Source organism: Podarcis melisellensis (genome assembly GCF_964234715.1).
Source record: "Podarcis melisellensis genome assembly, chromosome: 1".
Taxonomy (NCBI): domain Eukaryota; kingdom Metazoa; phylum Chordata; class Lepidosauria; order Squamata; family Lacertidae; genus Podarcis; species Podarcis melisellensis.
Window position 1 is genome coordinate 122,681,594 of NC_138528.1, and position 21,237 is coordinate 122,702,830.

The 21,237-nt window shown below is 39.4% G+C and overlaps 1 protein-coding gene across 2 annotated transcripts in view; it reads left to right on the forward strand.

Annotated features, from left to right (window-relative positions):
• Positions 1 to 12,923, forward strand: part of HYCC2 (hyccin PI4KA lipid kinase complex subunit 2) — a 44,986-nt gene extending 32,063 nt beyond the window's left edge. Inside the window, exons 12-14 of one of the 2 annotated variants that reach the window (XM_081925942.1) lie at positions 2,969 to 3,128; positions 4,388 to 4,555; positions 9,398 to 12,923. In XM_081925942.1, coding sequence (XP_081782068.1) covers positions 2,969 to 3,128; positions 4,388 to 4,555; positions 9,398 to 9,996 — 927 coding nt within the window. In that variant the 3' untranslated portion in view covers positions 9,997 to 12,923. The remainder of the gene's footprint in view (positions 1 to 2,968; positions 3,129 to 4,387; positions 4,556 to 9,397) is intronic. The other variant, XM_081925943.1, reaches the window with a different exon arrangement.
• The last annotated feature ends 8,314 nt before the right edge of the window (positions 12,924 to 21,237 follow it).

Here is a 21,237-nt window from a genome sequence, read left to right on the forward strand (position 1 = left end):
GTGTACATATGTGTGACATGCTCAAACCCTTTCAGACCTAGCTTAATCTTTTTTCTAGTGGTCTGTGTGGTCGGGACACGGGTGGTACTGTGGTCTAAACCACTGAGCCTCTTGGGCTTGCCAATTGGAAGGTCAGTGGTTTGAATCTGTGTGACAGGGTGAGCTCCTGTTGCTTTGTCCCACCTTCTGCCAACCTAGCAGTTTGAAAGCATACCAGTGCAAGTAGATAAATAGGTACCACTGTGGCAGGAAGGTAAATGGCGTTTGTGTGCACTTTAGCACTCGTCATGGTGTCCTGTTGTGCCAGAAGCGGTTTAGTCATGCTGGCCACATGACCCGGAAAGCTGTCTATGGACAAATACCAGCTCCCTTGGCCTGAAAAGCGAAATGAGCGCCATACCCCATAGATACCTTTGACTGGACTTAACCGTCCAGGGATCCTTTACCTTACCTTACTTGTAGTGGTCTCATGAGAAACAGTGGTGCTTTGGGGTTCTGACTGTGCCATGGAGCTGTATGTATTAAGCCTTCCCAAGCAGGGCTGAGTTGCTCGGCTTCATGTACGGCGGCATTCAGCAAAATGCTAGTTGACTGGGGGAAGAGTGGAGGTGGATCAGTGACTGGTGTTCTCCCAGCATGCTTGACCAAAGAACTCCTTTGTCAATCATGCAAATGTGCACTTTGGCTATGCCATGGTGGGGAGGAATAGCAACCTCTTTTAGCCTGAGGAGTGGCCAACCCTCTGGTGGCAGCATGCCATGCGCAAATGTACATGCATTATGCACACAGGAGCATAGTCTCCCATTCTCAGCTGATCTGGAGGTTAGCATCCCCTCCCTGCTCATCAAGTGATCAGTCTGATAACCATCTCCACTCAGATTCTGAGCTAGATGTTTAAATATCTCCGTTCACCCCAACGTTGTTTTCCTTCACATTTCTGTTTCTTTTTTTCCCTGCTGGTAGAGTCTTGGGAGCCATAAAAAAATAAAAGTCTTCTGGTGACAGATCAAGCCCCCTGGCCAGGCAGAGGTTAACCACCCTGTATTATGTCTCATTGTCACATCACACGTTTGTGATGGGCAGAACCATGATCTTGTATCACGAGGTTCATATGAGGGAGACCTAGAATGAATGTTCTTGCACACACATTGTGTTTGTATTTCGAGCCTATGTCTTAGTAAAACGAAATAAAGCCCAATGCTTTCACGTTGCCGTTTTGTGAGTGTCTCCCCACCGTCTCCATTTTGTAATTCAACGTTCCCGAAATCTGTTCATTCCAACCCAAGAGATTTGTGCCAGTGGGTTTCTTGTACAGCCAGAGTACAGATAGTAATTTCCCACTTCTCCTATCTCTCATGTTTTCAAAATGAGTTTGCCGTGCAGCATGAGGGGCTGCTATTTATGGAAAACAAGACTAAAACAACTGTGGATCTGTAGTTAATTTGATGGCTCCTTGACCTCCCCAACCTAGTCCCCGCCATGTCCTGTTAGACTAAAACTCCCAACATCCTTGAGCATTGGCCATGCAGAATAGGAATCATGGGAGTTATAGTCCAAAGCACCTGCAAAGGCTGGAGAAGGCTGTTCTAGTCGGTTAACAGTATATTAACTTGTGTTGGCAGTAGCTGAAAAAATAGCGCTCCAAAAGATTAGATATTGGAATGGTAAGCAACAGTTTATATCTTTCGTGAGTCCACCTTGTCTTGTTTTCTCCTTTTGATGTAATTTCTGCTTCAGTTCCCAATCATGCTATAAAGTTCTATTTTCCCCCTCCTGGTTTTTATATATGTGACTCTGTATATTGATTGATTGGACTAAGGAATGGTCTCTCTGCGTATACCCTTTGGCAGATGACATATGAATATTGAACGATAAAAACTGCTGAAGTACTTGGCCTCAACTAGACATAAATAAAAATAAAATTGATAACGAAACAAGAGATCTGCACCTTTGTCTGTGAATGTAGAAAAAGAACGTAACAACATCAACAATTTCTTTATATATTACCCATCTGACTGGGTTGCCCCAGCCACTCTGGGCAGCTTCTGACAAATTAAAACACAGTAAGACACCCAACATTAAAAACTCCCCTATACAGGGCTGCCTTCAGACAGATGACATTCACAGAGAATTGGGTCATGGGGCAACAGATTTGAGCCAGGGCTGTTAGTTGCTGATTTCTATAAAGATTAGAGGCAGAGAGCCAGTTCAGGATGTACTTCCTAAAAGGTAACGTAATAATATTGAAGTCTGATACTCATGCAGCAGTCTAAAAACTAACTCAAATAAATGTGCGTGTGTGTTTTATAGCATTTAAGTACTAGCCATTTTGCAGCGGAGTACTGTGGGTTCATTTATAAGCAGAAAAGAAATGCAATTTTCATCTTTTGAATAGATTTGATTACATAGCTCATTTGATGAAACGTTATTGGCTGGAACATTTAATTGCATGCTTCTGAACACCATAATGCCTCTTACCTGGTGAATTATTGGAACCATGATTTCATTTAGGGGATGACTAAATGCACTACTAGATTGAAAATTCAACTGAAAAATTCAACCTACTGCTGGCCTGTTTCTGAGACCAGCTATGCTATAAAACTTGTAGGTGGATTTATATTTGAATTCAGCTTTTGTTTCTGACTAAACAATGAGCCCAACAGAAAAGTAACTCAATTGATTTGTCTCATTTAATAATACTACTACTAATAATAATAGGAGTAATGCCACCCTCATTTCAAACACTTGTCAGTTTTCTCCTAAACTACTTTATTACGGAATTTTCTTTTCTTTTAGAACTGTCTTCCTACTCTGGTTTTCTCTTACTTAAGAAATAGATTTGAGTGTCCTGGGATTGCAGTTAAATTTATGTAATGCTCCTGGCTCCTTTTCCAGTTTGTTCTGTTTTTGGGGGGTGTTAATCCACTTGTTAAGAGCAAATTTGTACAGCGTTTTACTGTTGCCATAGGTTGCAAATGCTATGAAGAATTCATTGCCCTTTGATGCTCCTGATGCATCGCAAGGAGGACAGAAGGTGTTGAAGGTGGAGGTTACTCCAACTGTGCCGAGGATTTCTCGGACTGCCATTACAACAGCTTCAATCCGCCGACATCGCTGGAGAAGAGAAGGTAATTCTTTCCGATGTTAAGCTATTAATGTAGCATAGCATTCTTCACCTCCATTGCTACAAACTGGTCTCTGAGTGTGAATGTTAACATTGGTTTCTGCGATATAGATAGTTGTGATCAATTTCTGTCCACTGCATGTGTAAACATATAATCATGATATCCTGTAAGGAGGTCAGTATCCTTACTTTATGTTCTGGGGAACCTAGAAGGGTTTAAGTGATTTAAGTGGTATCCTATGGTACAGTTTGTTTGTTTTTGCAGGGCTAGAACATAATGAAGTTCTGATATCCTTTTCCATATTTTGTTAGTTGGATCCTATCTCTAAAACAGTCTTAAAACATACTCCTGTGGCTTGAAAATATGCTCATTTGCAGTTTGTAGTATGCAGCCACATACTATCTCTGAAAATTTGGAATTTTGAATGTTTCACATTCCAGGAGTGCAATTTTGGAATGTAAAAAACTTTGAAAAAGGGGAAGCAATGTCAAAATAATAATAGAGCTTGGAGTGAGAGGATTCATAACTATAAAACTATTATGGTTTTCCTTGACAAAATTTATGACTGGCATTTGAGAAATACTAAGAAGCTTAGATAGAACTTTCACCAAGTTTTCATAATATCTACTGTCCCCAGAACTATATATTCAGGCCCTAAATTTGAAAAAAAAAACAAAACAAAAACCTTATTGGTGAATGTCAGTTTGTTTGTTGAGCCAATTTTGGACTTTTCTCATTATTCTTAATGATGAGCAGCTTTCTAATTAAGACTGGTTCTAAAACAAACATAAAGTTGAAATTTTAAAAATATCTATTATAATTACTTTTCATGCAGGCAGGGCATTATGTTTATTTTAGAATTGTGTTTATTTTTGAATTACATTACTTTTAATGCTTTTATTGCTACATAGAGTAGAAAAGCATAATAGGCAAACTTTAAAAATGGAATTCTTCTCTCCATTAAGCTTCCTTCTGCTGATACTCTGGTGTTTCTTTCTATTCTGGTTTCCTGACCCTAAAACCAGTATTACCATTTCGCAAATCCTTGGTCATGTGTGTCCTTATCATTGATATGTTGTATGCTGGTCTCTTTGTCTACAGCACGTCTATTTATATGGTGTCCAGCTGCTCTCTGCCTGGTAAAGTGCAGATAGCATTATTGTTGTGTTCCATGTCTATGCAAAACCTTCGTTTCCCTGCCTGGGGTGGAATGTTTAGGGAAAGAGTAGAAAAGCACTAAAATATTATATGTTGAATCCCAGATGGCTTTGACTTCTCAAGCGATGCTGACTTGAGCATTCCCGGATCTCCGATCCTACACGGCTCCACAGACCTAGGGATCAAACGCAAGCAAGAGGGGGACGTGCCGGTGCTCAGGACCCCTGAGCATGGCTCACCGGAGCCCAACCTGGCAGCAGCCACAACAGAGGGTAGGACAGAGATGAGGCAGAAGTCAGTAAGGCAGTTGCTGGAGGAGGATCCTTGCAGAAATCCTTTTCATTCTGGAGTGTGTTTCCACTATCCCAAGGTGTATTCTCTTCCGCTTCTAACACACACATCCCTTTTATGCTTAGCACCAGGTTTGGAACTAACTTTTCCAGTACTATGCAACTCAAACCTCTTTGTGACACTTAGCTTGGCATGGCTAAAATAAGGCAAAGCGCCACACACAATAACTTTGGGATTGCTTGGAAACACCCTGTTACTGAGCATGTTAACTCAATAATAATAATAATCAGAATAAGTGAATGCACCAAGTAAACAGGCCAAAATCATTTTGTAAATCTGGAATCCATTTAGGGTATGCAGTTTTTATTTTACCCCGATTTCAGTTAAGAAAATATTTAATTAAAGAAATTTCTAAAGGTTTTTTTTTCCTCGTCAAGCATCTTTTGCATAACACTTCACTTGCTGTGTTTCCAATTTGCTCGATAGTTTTAATCTTCTGGTCATGAGAACTGTGTGAGTGACCAGCTATGTCCTAAAGTTGAATTAAATTCTAGTTATGAGATTGTGTCTCATACCAGGTTGTCTTGGTAGGTGCAGCCTAATCTTTGTGAAAAACATAGCCTAATACAGTGGTATCCTTCAGGCCATTAGTACCTTTTTATTTAGACAAAATATTATCTTGTCCTCTTGAAGGAAGAGATTCTCTTTTTATGTAGCTGATATGATCAGTCTACAGTCCCTTTGGTCCTGATGGAGGGATGCTTAATTTGCTGTACAGTTATATGAATATATTTTGCTATTCCTCAGGTCCTGTGAACCTGTTTCTGTGAAGACCCCTTTCTATATTTGGTGCAGCCTTTTTGGCATGACTGATGACTCAAGTCATATCTTTTGTGACGTTGTACTTGCAGTTGCCGTAAGGAAGGTTAACATTCAGAATATTTCTAGAGTTAATGTTTTGTTGCATCAAATGTAAAGGAGAGGCAAGCCTTAGGCATCAGTAGAAAATTATAGAAGTGTCAAGCAATTTTAGAATTAGCTCATGGTGCAGAATGAGTTTGAGCATGCTCAGTAAATAAGAGCCTCAACCTTTTGCCATTTGTCCCAACTGGTCTGTTTTTTTTTGTTGTACTAACTAAAACATTGCATGTGCATGGCCAGAAGGATGCTGAGAAATCCTCACATGCTGAGTATCTTCTTTTGAAAAATGGTCGCTAAGTATGTGGCACTCACATTTTTAAAAACACGTCTTATTTTTAAAGACCTTCAGTGTTGTACCACGTGACTTTTTATTTGAAGTGTGCATCACCCTATCACGGTTAATGGCAAATGGAGGGAAGAATATGGGAGCATGGCTCCAAGCAGAGAAAACTTGAGGTTGACTTTTTCTTCAGGCTGAGCAAAGCTGTTTTTGCAGTGATGTTCTGGGGTGAAAAGTGTGATGCAGGTTTGGGCTTTGGTAAAAAATAAATAAATCCTGTTTGTAATGTGAGTTTTCATCTTTGTGGTTTTTATTGGTGATGTTGGTCTTGCAAAAAATACAAATAGTAAATACTGTTTCTTGGCTATGCTAATTTCTAATATTCCACATTTTTAATTACGAAGAATGGAAGACTTGGGTTTCTGTGAAATAAAGCTATGTCAGTTTTCATAAACAGTGGTACCTTGGTTTTCAAACGTCTCCATTGACAAATATTTCGGTTTTCGAACGCCGTAAACCCGGAAGCAAATGTTTCGGTTTTCGAATGTGCCTTGGAAGTTGACTATGCCATGCATCTTCTGCTGAGTACAAGATCCTGAGGCCTAGCTGTCGGCTATTGAGTTTCTGGTTTTTGAATGTTTCAGAACTCAAACGATCTTCTGGAACAGATTACGTTTGAAAACCGAGGTAGCACTGTACTGCGAGTTAACAAGAAGTGGAATAGTAATGTCTGTATGGAAAGGTGTGATATTGACAGCAGGTTTTGGTTAGTGGTTTGTGGCCATTGGACAAAAAAGCCAGAAGGTGATAGTGTGGAGAGTCAAAAATAAAAATATTTCAGTATGACAAAAACTGGCCCCCGCTACATGCTTCTGATTTTTTTGTTTTATTGTTGTGACAAACATTTTGCTGCCTCTCTAGGCTTTGTTAAATAACTTTTGTTTTTCATTTTCTGTGGGAGAAGAAAGCTGTACATTTCCCTTGGCTTCCATGTTTTGATTGAGGCCAGAAAGGAAGTAGGAGGGTGGATACTGAATAGTAACTTAGTTAAGCAAATTGCTCAGAAACCTCACTGGAGTGTCTGGGTTCTGGCTTGAATAGTACTACCCTGCATGTTGTCTTTTCTGTTTTTCACTCTTGAGCACTGCTGAGCTGCTTGGGCCTCTGCATGGTGGTAGCCTCCCAAAAGCTCCCACCGAGCCTCTCTTGACTCTTTTCTCCGAGCGGAATGGATACTTCATGGTCTTAATTCCTCAATTATTGTTGCAGGTCTGCCATCTTGCAGGTTCAAACCATTTAATTTTGAGTACGTTGCAAAATTATCACGAGACTTCAGTTGCACTTATGGAGAACTTTGGCCATGTAGTTCTGGAGCTTCTCCATGCAACTTTCACCATATCCATTAGAATAAGAAAGGCTTGAGAGAGGTGGTGTTGGTGGCAGCTGCTGCTGTTCAACCAAATGCACTGTCATCTGGCTTTGCATGATGATCTCAAAGAATGTAAATGTTGCGTCTGATAAAGGGGTGCTTTTGTTTTCAGGGTGTTCTGTTCTAGGTATGTATTAAATGGCTTTTGTATTTATATGTGTAAATAATACCATGTGCACTCGTTTTCTTTAAATGTCCTCTTTGATATATGGGAAGCATTGTATGGAAATGTGCGACAGGCTGCTTTCTAATTTTGTTGCGTTTCACAGGGCAATGTTATGTTAATATTTATAAAGACGAGCTGAATAAATTCTGCTTAGAAAAGAACAGAAAATACCCCTTCAGTGTGTATAATGTTGTGTGTTCCTTGACAGTTGAATTTAATACTAGATTTAAAAATCTGCCAATATGGTAATCTTACCGAGGAGAAGAGATGAAAGACAGGATATATTAGGAACCACGTGATAAAACTGAGGAGTGTTGCATAATTATGAAAATTGAGTTAGGGCAGTGATTTCCAGTTAGTGGGTTGGAAGCTACAACATCAGCTACAGAAGGATACTACAGTATGGATGATGCAGGAATGCTCCCAAAGGTGGCAATTCTTCTTATTACCCACCTAGATGGAGATGAGGCTGGAGATGCTTCCATGTGGCGCTAATTCCACACTTATAGCACTGACAGTTGAAAACTGCTCACCATGTGGATTGCCTCAAATGGAGGTTTCATGCCAGTGTTGCATGTTTCCAGCAGTTAGTGTTGGCACAACAGGCAAATCATGTAGCGAGTCAAGTTGCTTTGAAAAGGCATGAGCCCTGTGTTTAGCAGTAGCCCCATAAAAGTATTTACAATGGCACTTTCATAGAAACGACAATATAGTGAGATTCTACCTTAAGTCACGCACATCTGGAACTATAATATTGCTTTCAGGAAGAATGAATACAGGGGATAAATTGGCCAGTCAGCATCTAATCCGTGTCATTTTGCTTTTGTTTCCTAAATCTTTTCCATTTTCCTGTTTGCTATATATATATATTTTAAAAACCCTCACTAAAATTCACAAAAGCAAAACACATAGCATGCATTCTTATATTAATGGCACCAAAACATTCCTTCAACACATAAGTCCTATAAGGACAGTAATCTCTTTTCACATACAGTGTCTGTACGGTATTTCAGTATGCCCTCCCAGTCCTGGTGGCATTTGCTGCCTCATCTTCAGTGGGGTTGCTGTGGGTCCTGGCAGGAGCCAGGTTTACTAGTTGCTTGGAACAGCTGTTACCTTGAAAATGTTCAAGGCAGCTCTTGGACCACCTCATAAGAACTGATTGTACCAGGAACATGGCTGAAAATTTCAGAACTGAGTGCATAGGTTTGTTATGACTCCCACGATGGTCTAGGAGGTGTGGATCTGTTCAGTTCAGTCTTGACGTACGGAGCCAGTGACTTCCTCTATCATATCTAATGAATGAATTTATAACTAGCCTTGAGAGAGAGAGAGAGAGAGAAGCAGATATTGCCAGGCTGCACTGGGTATCTCAAAGTGTTGGTACCTGTTCAAGCTGGTTATGTACCTTCATCTTCACATTCCATTTTTAGATGCTTATGTGTTGGAAGTAGCACTACAGTGTCATTGATATAAGAAACAATTCTAAGATCAGGAATATTACATGATGGACTTTGATAACTTGGGTAAAAGTGCTCTATTGTATTGGTAGTAGCTTTTAAGGGCCTAACTAGGTGTGCTGGTAAATGTGCGATTGTATTTCTTATGTCTATTTTGTCCTTCTAAGAAACTCCCTTCCCACTGAAAGCTGATGCTTCCTCTGATGATTTTCATCATGACTATGGCGAAGGGAAGGATTAAACTCCCCTCTTCCTGTGTGCCTTGGTCTGAATCTCAGTTGGCCCATCACAACTGCTGTTTAGAAGGGAAAATAAACATGTTAAATGCAATTATGCCCACTGAATGTCTAGTTTGGCCATAACCATTGAAAATTTAAGTAGGATGCAGAGTATTATCAATGGAACGTAAAATTGTGTTTTCAATCCTAACCATGTTTATTAGGAGAGTTAAGTCACAGAATAAAACACAAATTTGTGAAGAAATGTTTTAGGTGCAGTCGTAGAAATGTTGTAAAATTTGTACCATGATGGTTTCGTTTCTCAATCTGATTTCTTTTGGGTTTTTAGATGGTGAGGGTGTCAATGGAAGAGAAGAATCTGTGAATCTTAATGATGCTGATGAAGGATTTTCATCTGGGGCGTCTCTGAGCAGCCAGCCAGTTGGAGCCAAACTTTCATCCACATCTCAAAGGGGCAGCTTAAGGAAAGGAGTGACTGGGCGTTCAGCCAAGGATAAGGAGATTTCCACACCTACCAAATCCACGGAGAGCCCTCGAGAATCTGCCCGTAAGCAGTACCTGAACCAGTCTATTGACCTCAGTACAGATGCAATTGAAATGACTCCTACGAAGAAACACCTGAGCCTGCCTGCTGGGCAGGTGGTGCCAAAAGCCAATAGCGTGAGCCTGATTCGGACTGCTAGTGCTTCTTCCAGTAAATCATTTGACTATGTGAATGGCAGTCAAGGGGGTTCAGGAGTTGGTATTGGCGGTGAGGGTGTTACTAACTTAGCAGCTGGCAACACCAATCGGTTTTCGACCATTAGTCTACAGGAGGACCGCTTAGGCCAAGCTGGAAATGGCAAAGATGTCATCTCGCCAGGAGCTCCTCTGACCAAGCAGTCCCGATCCCCAAGTTTCAATATGCAACTCATATCCCAGGTTTAACTTCGTTGTCCTTCCTCCACTTTCCCCTTTGACCCAATTCCTCGTTGAGCAACAACAGCAACCATCATCCTATAGTGTGAAAATCCTGGCTTTTGTGATCTTGTTCAATTCATTTTAGATGTCATACTATATTTTGTACTGAAACAGCAATAAAACCTCATGTTCCAATCCCCCCCGCCCTTGCCCTCCCTAAATGTTGTTGTGAAGCAAGTATAAGATGTACTTTATGCCTTTTCCATGCCTTCCTTTCTCCTTGGGTGATGTGCAATCCATTGTAGGCTGATCAGTCCCATTTCAACACTGTGAGTTTTGAGAAGATCGGAGGAAATGGTGAATGTGATCCCTATGAAAATGAAGCTTTGGCTTTTTTTGAGAAATAGAAACGGGTTAGCTTTCTCAATCTACAGTTCTGCAAAGACTACTGGACTGTGACTTTTTGTCTCTTAGAACCAGGAGTGCCTCAGAGATTCTAATAGGACTTTGGACCTCTGAGTTAGTGCAATCAATTCCGAGGGAGGGAAATGCTGCCATTGCTCCTGGTGGCTGTCTGAATGCACTTTGTCATGAAAACGAGAGCAGTCCTCCCTCTCTACCATCCTCTATTCTTCCTCCCCAAACACTTCACGTTCAGCAATTGAGACATGCACGTTTTCCAAGTTGTTGCCTCCTCCGAAAGAGTGGGCTGTAAGTAGACAGTGTAGGTTACAATGCACTTTTAATGGCGTTGTAGCCATATTTCATGTTACATGTCTTCCCCGTCCAGGACACAGGGTTGATTTGCCTATATGCCAGGACTTCCTGAAAGATGAATTATGTTCAAAATAAGTGAGAAGTAGAAAAGGAGCACACAGGCTTACCCAGAAATTGCTATTCAGCACTGCTCCTTTTAAAAGAAGCTATTTTTGTAAGTTGATATTCTTTGAAATGAACAAGAAACTGCAGATGAAGAGAGGCCGCTTGCTGTGGTGTGACTAAATTTAGTCACAGAATAGACTCGGATATCTGCGGTAAATACAGAATGTTCTCCAGAAAGATATGCCAGGAACAGAGCCAGTGGCTGCAGGAAACATAGGTGACTGAATCCTCTTAAAACGTTTGCCCAAACAATGGCATTTTTGGCAGTCCTATCTCCCAGAAGGGTAACAACTCACTGCCTATATTTTGATTAATCTATTGCAGTTGTGACTATTTCATCTAGCTAATGTAAGGGGTGAGGTGGAATCCTCTTCCCTCTAATAATCTGGGAACTCGTACAATTGAAACTAATTTTGAATGCATGTGACTGGTGTGTGGGCAATATTTGGCGTTTACGCTGTAGATCACTGCTTTAAATTGCATTTCTTATTCTAAAGAAAAGTATTCATCATGTTTTGGACAGTCTTGTGTATACATCAACAGCAAAAGGGGGAATTTTGCCCCTTTATCCCTTGTACATTGGTCTGGAAATGTGCAGGTTATTAATCTAAGAAAAAGCTGTTAAGTTCTGTCTCCCAACTCCCAACTCTGGGTTCATTACATTGGAGAGGAAGGTTGGGAGGAGTAGAAACAATAGGTTATTTTTAGAGAGAATAAAGACTATGATATTTAGAACTACAAAGTGCCATTACTCTGCTAAATAATAATGAAAAGAATTTTTTAAATTTAATTGACAACTTCCAGTTCTGCTGCTCTCTTGCTTCCCGGACTCATAACTTTAAAATTCCACTTTTTCAAAAGGACCTAGCCTACCTAATAGCAATGTTGTTTTGTACAATTGCTGTAAGAGTTATAGCAGTTCTGTAAAGGGTTCTTACTGAAGCTAAACTAATGTGGAACCATTACATACTAAGGGATGGATCTAGAGAAAGTTATTTACACTTAGTTCCCATTCAAAGCAGTGGGACTTTTAATGACAAAGTTATTACCTTGATTTCCATGAGACCTGAGTTCAACTAAATTAGTTTGAATCCAGTCCCGTATAATTGAAGCTCAGGAAGGTTCACTTGTGATTAAATGCAACTAATAAATATCCAAAGTAATAACTAATCAGTGTGTAAGGTGTCGGCTAGACTTCTTTTGGCTCTGAAGTCAGTACAGTACTTCAGAAAGTGCTTATGTTCCATAGACTGGTGAAAGGGGCCTGATCACACCTCTTAATTTTCTAGCATACTGGTGGGATCCACTCTCAATTATTGTTCTATAGAAATACTTCCTTTTTAAAAAATAGCAGAAACTATAGCCAGGTTCCCAAAGGCTGCATGACTAGTTCCTTAGGCTTTGGGTTTGGTAAACAACAACTCACCATCCCACCTGTCAAACCATGTTTGAAATGGAGGGAGCTTTTAAAAGAAAATTGTGGATCATGGCCATGGTGGGGATAGCTCTGGTTGCAATTAAACTGGAAATTTAAAAATAAAAACCACTGGGTATGACCAAGCTCATAGGCACATCTTGAGTACCTTTTTAGGATCCCACTCTATGTAGTCTACACAAATGAAGCCAAAAAAGGGAATCTTAGTCAAAAGAGAGGAAATTTATATTATTGTAAAGCAGGGCTGGGGGACCTGAGCTTTTTCAGCTGCTTTTGACTATTTTTCCCATCGTCCCTGATCATTGGTTATGTTGGCTGAGGCTGATGGGAATTGGAGTTCCAAAAAGCGTCCTGTCCCCTTCCCTTGGCTGACATGTGCTGAGGACCAAATCGGTTGTTTGTACTTTTTCTTTCTGAAAGACACGGAAGTGAGATGTTCAAGCGAGTTTTGAAAGAACGTGCCAGCCTATTCTGATTTGTAATGGCATGTACACAAAGTGCAGAAATGCGTATTATGCATCCCAGTGGGTGGTAGTCCTGCTATCAAGTTTGAATGTGTTTAACAATAAGTCTTTATTGCTTATTAAAATGAAAACCAAAAGATGTTGTGTATCTTCAGCACATTAAAATTACAAAATTTTTTAATAAATTATATATAATGTTTGTGTGTGGGATAGAGGTTGTCTCAGATAAGGCTGCTGAAACCCAAATTGGTTCTTTTTTTTGGTTGTGCAGTAGAAACATATTGTACTTGGTTCTTTTGTTTTTAGTGCCTTCTGGCATGATTCTAATACTTGCTTGCTGCTGCTCCTCTTCTTAAATTCCCTTTATTGTCCTCTTTTGACGCAATTCAGATTCTATCCCTGTTTTAATATGCACTTTCCCCATATTGTGGGTTCAAGTGGTATGCTTTCCTTGTCCCCGAGGATCTTTATAGTATGTTCTGTAACAGATAAATGCTGCTGAGCGTCTTTTCTTAACGGTGTGTGTTTGTGTGTCACCTGCTGGTATCAAGCAGTCGTTTTAACGGGTCCATGTTGGTGCGATTTGAGCGTCTGTTGGTATATCTGCTGCTCCATGCTATGGTGTTCCAGAGTTCTGTTGAAAACCTGCACTGTCTGGTGCTTTTAAGTACTGGCTCAATATAGATGTAACATCTCTCCCCTCCCCACTCATTTTTTTAAAAAATCCACGTTTGATACTGGGAGTTAGCCCAAGTGTGTTCCTTTCCTCTTAGCACCTTGACTTTTGCACGCTCTCCTCTTCCTCCTTTCTGCTAAAATCCCACCCACTTTAGTTTATTTCTGGATTTGGTGGCACACTAGTTCTTGGGAGTGTTTTGAGTATCTATAATGTATTTTAGAAATATTAATACAATACCAAAAGTATACAGAGAGTCAAACACTAGCTTTTAGTTGCTGGCTTAAAACCTGACTTGGGGTGAGCATTCAACTTGACACAGAAACTGTGCTAGCAAAATGTTGAAAAGGAAGGAGGACACAGAAAAGTAGCCAAGTGCTTGTGCCCCCAAGGAAGCTCCCAATATTTTAATCATCTTAAGAAACTAGAGAAATACTAGGTCTTCATTGAGCCACTGTGCTTTCTCAAGAAATGAATTGAACTGAAATGATACAGCATTGAATGGATGTGGAAAGGCCAGAGTTGTCAAATGAACTCTGATTCATCACTTGCCTTACGAGCTGTTTTCAGCGTATTTTAAGTCACTTCCTGATAACTCGTGACAAAAACAGTATTTGCATTTAAAGCCCTTTCCCCGTAATTACTGTTATTGTCACAGCTTCTGCTTTTTAGAGTGTGGTTTTACACTTTCACATTTTGTGTTTAAACTGAAGGTACCTTGTGGAGGAATATGAGCAGGACATGTGTTAGTTGAAAATGTGATGTTCATGTGAGATTTTGCAGGAAAGGTCTGTGAGCAGGAGACGTTAGGATCACAGTTCAATGCAACAATTTTCACTTGCAAACCTCTAGGGTGGAATAATATTACTTCTGAACAGTCCCACAATAAAATAATATCCTGCTTTTAATTTTGCCCAGGATTTATACATGAGGAAAGGTGAACATACAATTGCAAGCGGTCTTATTTTTGTTACGTTTGGATATTGGGTAAGGGAGCTATCGTTTCATGCTGCAGGCAACAGTGTGAGATGTAGTGGCTAGCTATCAAACAACATTAAGCACTATATTGAGAATGAAAGTGTATTATTGTACATCTAAAGTGTGCAACTTAAGGGCAGGACTTCGGTTCAGTTCTTAAAGTGATTATCAGCGTGAAACTAAAGTTCCATATGGAAGTGATGAATTCGTATCACAGCGGATATGTATTAACATAGGTTTTTCAAATTCAGTCAGTGTCTGATACATGTAGTAGATGCTCTAATTATCATGTTTCTCTTTCTAGATTTAAGCTTGGCAAGTTTATATATTTTGCCATCGAAGTAAGGAAAATCACAATGTTTTCAAACAATTTTATTTGCACTATTTTGTGAACAGTAGAATTGCAGGGTTGAAGGACTGGTCACCCCCTTATTGGATGAGTGTATGCAAATAGGTACATTTGTCATGGGTTGACAATCGATTGCCTCAGTTGTTTGTATGCAATATGTAAATATAACCGTAATATTTTCTTGCCTCCAAAAAAAGTTAAGGTTTGCCTTTTCATTTTTATCAGTGTTTACCTGTAAGTTAAAAGATTTTTTACGGTTGATTAAAATTAGGTTCAAAAGTACTCATTTTAGGGTGGGAATGCTACCCTTCTGGCCATGGTTTTAAGCTAAGATGATTTCCCCTTCTGAACTCACACACAGCAACAATAAACAGTTCAGGATATTAGACAGACTGTAAAACATACTGAAAGAATGGTCAAACCTAAAAATAATAATATTTGGATAAAAATTTCACATGTTTTGTTTCTTAATATCTTACAAGAAGATGGAAAACGCTGCAATTATAAACTGTCTTTAGTACTCAAAAGTGTAAGCTGGGAAAATTCAATCCATGCCAAATACTGTTGAGTTGATGCGTTATCTAGTATTAAATACATTAAATAAACTAATGCCCATAGGCTCAATTTATTTTTGCAAACCTCTGTTTGGGTTAATTCCCAGTTAATCTGCTTCATTCCGACAGTTTTAACAAATCTTATCTAGTTTTATACAGATAAATATTAAGACAGATAAATCTAGAGAAAGTAAAGCATTCTTTTATTTAATGGACATCAAGGAAAGATCAGTGCTTCACACCTTGTTGAGTCAATGGAACTAGATCACTTACTGATTTGAAAATTGTCTAGATTGTCCTACTGCGATTATTAATATGAAGCTTGTTACTTTTTTGTTGTTTGGGATCCAAAGATAATTTAGAATCACTCAAGTGCTTGCGAATTTAATTTCTAACTCTTAAGAAATACCACACTCAAAACTGATACCACCTGATGCCATCCAGTAAGCCACATTTGAAACTTTAGCTTTTACAACCGTGTTCTGTTTTGAAGCAAAGTAACCTAAACTCTGCTTGAGCTCTCAGAATTATTTTTACAGGTGTTGGATTGCAGTCACTGTTTATAATTCTATTTAGTATTTTAACTTTATGTGCAGCAAGTAAATTGAGTAATAAATGCTCTGCCCTAAAATAATGGGGGGGGGGGAATGCCTAGGTTTGGTGGAGCAGAATGTATTCATCAGACTTGAAGAATTCCAGAGAGCATGGTGTTTGTGTATGTATGTTTAGCCATTTTCATCATTTGTAAATTCCAAGCTAACTCCAGAATCACAATTTTTAAAAACGCAGAAGCAAACTACGTAGATAATAGCCATTTTAAATATATATTTACTGAAATTCCTTGTGGTTATCAGGACTGAGGCTTGGAATTGCATAAATCACAATAGGTTATGTAGTCATATTTAGAAGTAGAAAATATAATATCTAGGATGGGTGCAGGGTTGGGGGGTATAACTTTTTGTGTGTGTTTTTGTAAATTCCTGAAGAATTTGTGTTAAAAATGTGTCCAGTCTTCAGTAGACTAACTTTTAAAGCAGAGTTCTCAGAACTGCCTACTGGCCTTTTCCAAAAATAATGTTAGACAAAGTGCTTGGGAATAGTTTATCATTTTGCATATTTCTTAACAAAGTCAGTTGTGTTAATAAGCTGTTTCATTTTCATAATTTAATTTGCAAGGTAGATATATTTTAGTGAGCACAGTAGAATGTTAGTATATTTCTGCTTTTGTCATTTGTTTTAAAAGATGACTTCAAAACAGTTATCTCATGTGCTAGATGTTGAAGAATTAAAATAATTATACATTGAATTATATGTTGGTACCAGATAAAATGACAGTAGAACACTCTTTGGTGCTTTAATTCAGATGGGACCAATATTCTTCCTTTTCTGGCCCTGAGTAAGGACTTCTATAGTTAACAGCCCTCTTAGTTCAACAATTACTCCAAGTCTTTATAAAACAAAATTTAGCAGGACTTGAAATTGGAGAAAGTAAAAAAAAACTGTGTTTCACTGAGTTTACCCAACTTTCTCTTTGACTTGAAATTTTATTTATAATGAATGTGAGTGTGTATCTTTTTTAACCTGCTGATTTAAGGATCATTCAGGGGTGGGGTGGGAGTTCATGAAAAATAGTCATGAGTGTTTGAACGTGTGTATGTGAGAGGGAGGGAGGGAGGGAGAGAACTGTTCTCTTGTAAAAATACTTTTTACAGTGTCTCACCATTAGTGTAGAAATTTGTGGGAAGGGCATTAGTAATTTTGTTCTGGCTATTATTTGGAAAGCAGTTTCCAAACTATAAGTTACACGGAAGTCTCGATTGGGGTGGGACTTCTATTATTATTTAACAAGTTGCGAAAGGAGTTGTCGCTGAATTTTTAATGTTTGTAATAGGAACACCCAATTTACCATTAACCGTTTGAATCTTCTTATCCTGCAGGAATTGCAATCATTTTAAAAGCTGTTGTATAATGTTTAGCTATCGAAAGCACCCCCCCCACCCTTTATTTTCTCTCATACAAAGGTTTACTTCTGAACTAAGATTTTTGAAGGATTTTTACTTTTTCGGCATTATGTAACCTGTTTTACCTCGTTCGCAAAAGGAGCATAGGCAGCAATTACCCTGCTTACTGTAAACAAAATCTATTTGGCAGAAAGACTTGAATTATGTTAATATTCCACCAACATGAACATGCATGTTGGTATAACACCCAAAACGTTCAGAATCTGGTGCTGGTGAAATGCTAATCAAAATGGGTTATGTAATAAATGCAGTCTTTACGGTGTTGGGGACCCTAAACTGGAACCTGTGAATAGCTTGTATTAACAGAACTCAGATGACATGTTTTAAGATCATTATATTGGTGCATGTAAGCCATTATCTTAACTGTCTTACTGAATCTGGTTAATGCTGTTGACTGTTGTTAAAATGTGAAATGTTGATCTTGTAAATACCTGCCAGAGAGAGAATATTTTAAATCATTGTAAATAGAGGTGTATAAAATTGAAACAAATCTGCAATGCAGAAAAGAGATATATATAAATATATAAAGATGTTTAAATAAATATTGTGCTGTTTCTGGAAAAATGTGGCACTGTTGTATTTCTTCCCCAATTTTGCTTTACATCCCTTAGAATGAAGAGAAGCTGCTGCAAAGAGAGCCTTTCTTTTGTTGGGCTTTTTTTTTAATTTAAAAAATTGCCCAAAGCTCTTGTGGTTGTTGTTGTTGGTTGTTTTTTTTGCAAAAGCGCAAATAAATTGGACATTTTTTAAGCTATTTTAAGGAAAACCGGCAAAAATGACACTACCGACATCGGATTTCCGCAGACACTGCTTTTGACTGTGATATTCTGGTTATGTCCGGGAAATTCCGGACATATAGCAACTCCAGGTCTTTCTTTGGCCATTCAGAAATATTTTTTGCTCTTAAGCCTACCCCTCAAAACTGGTGGGACACAGTGACAGAAGTATATTTTTATCTCTTGCTGCAGAATTCCCTGATCAATGGAAAGGTAATGTGCAGAGGGAAAGATTGTAACAGTCAGACATACAATGTATGTAAAACTTTCATCTCACAATGTGCTTTATTCCAGTTCCTTTAACTAATTCAAATATATGTGAACTCTGTGGTTTAAAAACAAAATTAACCAAGTTAGAGAAATTCAGATACTCTGTCAAAAATAAGTGTATTAGTATCTCACCTTCCTTCATTTAGGATTAGAGGATTTTGACTATTTCCATTCAACCATCATGAAAACGGACAAGCTGAAAGACGGGGAGCTTAAAAACACTGATGCATAATCCAGAAGGCACTTTTTATCAGAGCAACGTTTTTAACAGGAGCAATTCAGATGTCAAATTATAATTTCAGCCTAATCATATTTCTATCCTGCTCAAGAGGGATTTCACTCAGAATTTTCTCCTCTACAGCATGAAGTAAATATATGTATATCCTGCCTTCTTGTGGCATAATCTTTGTAAGGTGGCTTATATATCAAACAATAAGAAGCCAGTAAATTAAAAATAAATAAATCTCAGGAATCGTAATTAAAAAGCTAGGAGAAGTAGCATTAAAATTTGCTTAAAAGTCATCATTTTAGTGGCCATATGTACTTCCTGGGGGAGTCCCAAAGGTATGGGCTATCAAGAACCCTGGAATTTTGTCAGAGATGGCACCAGATAGCTGCCAATAATAATAATAATAATAATATTCTAAGCAGTGTTTACATAGCATTTTTTTCTTTTGTTACAACGATATAATTTCTGACTTATTAATAGTTTTTTTTCTTGTGTGTAGATCCATCCCATGTGTTATACTATTGTAATGGTTCTAGGGGTTGCTCGTGCGTAAACCGGCGCCACACCTGGCTGGGTTGCCTGAGTGAACCTTTTCTGTCCGGACAGCCATTCACCCGTGGCTGTCTCAATCGCTGGCAGAATCCGTCAGTGGGCGTTTCTTGAACTCCTTCCAGCAAAGAAGCTCTTTGACGCCTAGTCTCTGCCTACTCTCCCTGCGCGGAAGCCTTCTGCGCAAGGAGGGTGTGGGCAGTGAAGGACCCCTATTCTCCCCGCTGGTTCCCGGCAAGGAGTCATGGAACCGCCTCGCCGCTTCCCCCATCTGCCCCCCTTCTCCACTGGTGCTACGCTGATTCTCTTCCCCAGAAGATGGGCTGCCTCTCCCCCTCCCAGGGTGCTCTCTGGAGTCCCTCTGGAGCCCGCTCTCTCCCTCCGGCCCTGATGGCAGTTCCTAACAACTATTAATCCACATTTTCCAGCCTGCCACCTTTATCTACTGTTGCTCAGTCAACAGCTGTTCACAGTTGCAAAGCAAGTACAGTGGTACCTCGGGTTAAGAACTTAATTCGTTCCGAAGGTCCGTTCTTAACCTGAAACTGTTCTTAACCTGAAGCACCACTTTAGCTAATGGGGCCTCTCGCTGCCGCCGCGCAATTTCTCTTCTCATCCTGAAGCAAAGTTCTTAGCCCGAGGTACTATTTCTGGGTTAGCGGAGTCTAACCTGAAGCATATCTAACCTGAAGCGTATGTAACCTGAGGTACCACTGTACAGGCAACCCTTGATTTGTGTGGGGTTGCATTCTAGGTCATTCTGTGCAACAGCAGAGTGTGCCTAAGCCGGTACTGCCCCCTTTTCTGGCCATTTCTGGGTCGCCATGATGTATGTGTGCACAGTCATGCACATATTGAATGTACGTGAATCGGTCTATATCTAATATCTGGGTACTTTTCCTGGAGGTGTGAGGTAAGGATGTCTACTGCCTTAAGGGGGTGATCGCATAACCGAAAATAACAAATTGCTTCCCTTGTCAGTCACATTTTTATCTGCTAAAAACCATTTGGTCACCTGAAACATAGATTTCAACATAGGTGATTTCTGGGACACATTAACCCCATTTTGTGTGATAATTTTTTGTCAGTTACATTATCACTAATTAGTAGATTTTGCCCTGCTGTTCAAAAAAGAATTCCCCTGTCTTTAGGGAATTGCACAGGGAATAATCTAATATATATAACAGAATCATAAAATGGTGAAAATTGCATAGTTTGAAGGCAACATCTAGTTAATAAATAGGCTCACTATTTTTAATGTGGATTCAGGTAGGTAGCAGTGTTGGTCTGATGCAGTTGAAATAAAAAATTGTCCAGTAGCACCTTGTTGTTGCTTAGTCCCTTAGTTGTGCCTGACTCTTCGTGACTCCATTGACCAGAGCACACCAGGGACTCCTGTCTTCCAGTGCCTCCCACGGTTTGGTCAAACTCATGTTCGTAGCTTCGAGAACACTGTCCAACCAACTTGTCCTCTCTCACTTCCTCCATTTCTTCCTCTTCTATTTGCCAGGAGGTGATGGGACCAGTGGCCATGATCTTCGTTTTTTTTATGTTGAGCTTCAAACCATATTTTGCGCTGTCCTCTTTCACCCTCATTAAAAGGTTCTTTAATTCCTCCTCACTTTCTGCCATCAAGGTTGTGTCATCTGCATATCTGAGGTTGTTGATATTTCTTCCAGCAATCTTAATTCCAGCTAGGGATTCATCCAGCCCAGCCTTTCACATGATGAATTCTGCATATGTTAAATAAGCAGGGAGACAATAGACACCTTAGAGACCAACTAAGTTTGTTCTGGGTATAAGCTTTCATGTGCATGCACACTTCTGAAGTATCTGAGGTACCTTGGTATCTGAAGAAGTGTGCATGCACATGAAAGCTTATAGCCAGAACAAACTTAGTTGGTCTCTAAGGTGCTACTGGACTTTTTTTTTTTTAATGTGCTGATTTGCAGCTGTGGGGAAAGCATCTCTTAAGGACATTGGAAATTGGTCCACATTTCAAGCTTCCTAGCTGAATTTTATCCAGATTAGATATTTGCTCCAAATAGCATTTTTTGGACAGCCTTGTATTTGCTATAATTGCAA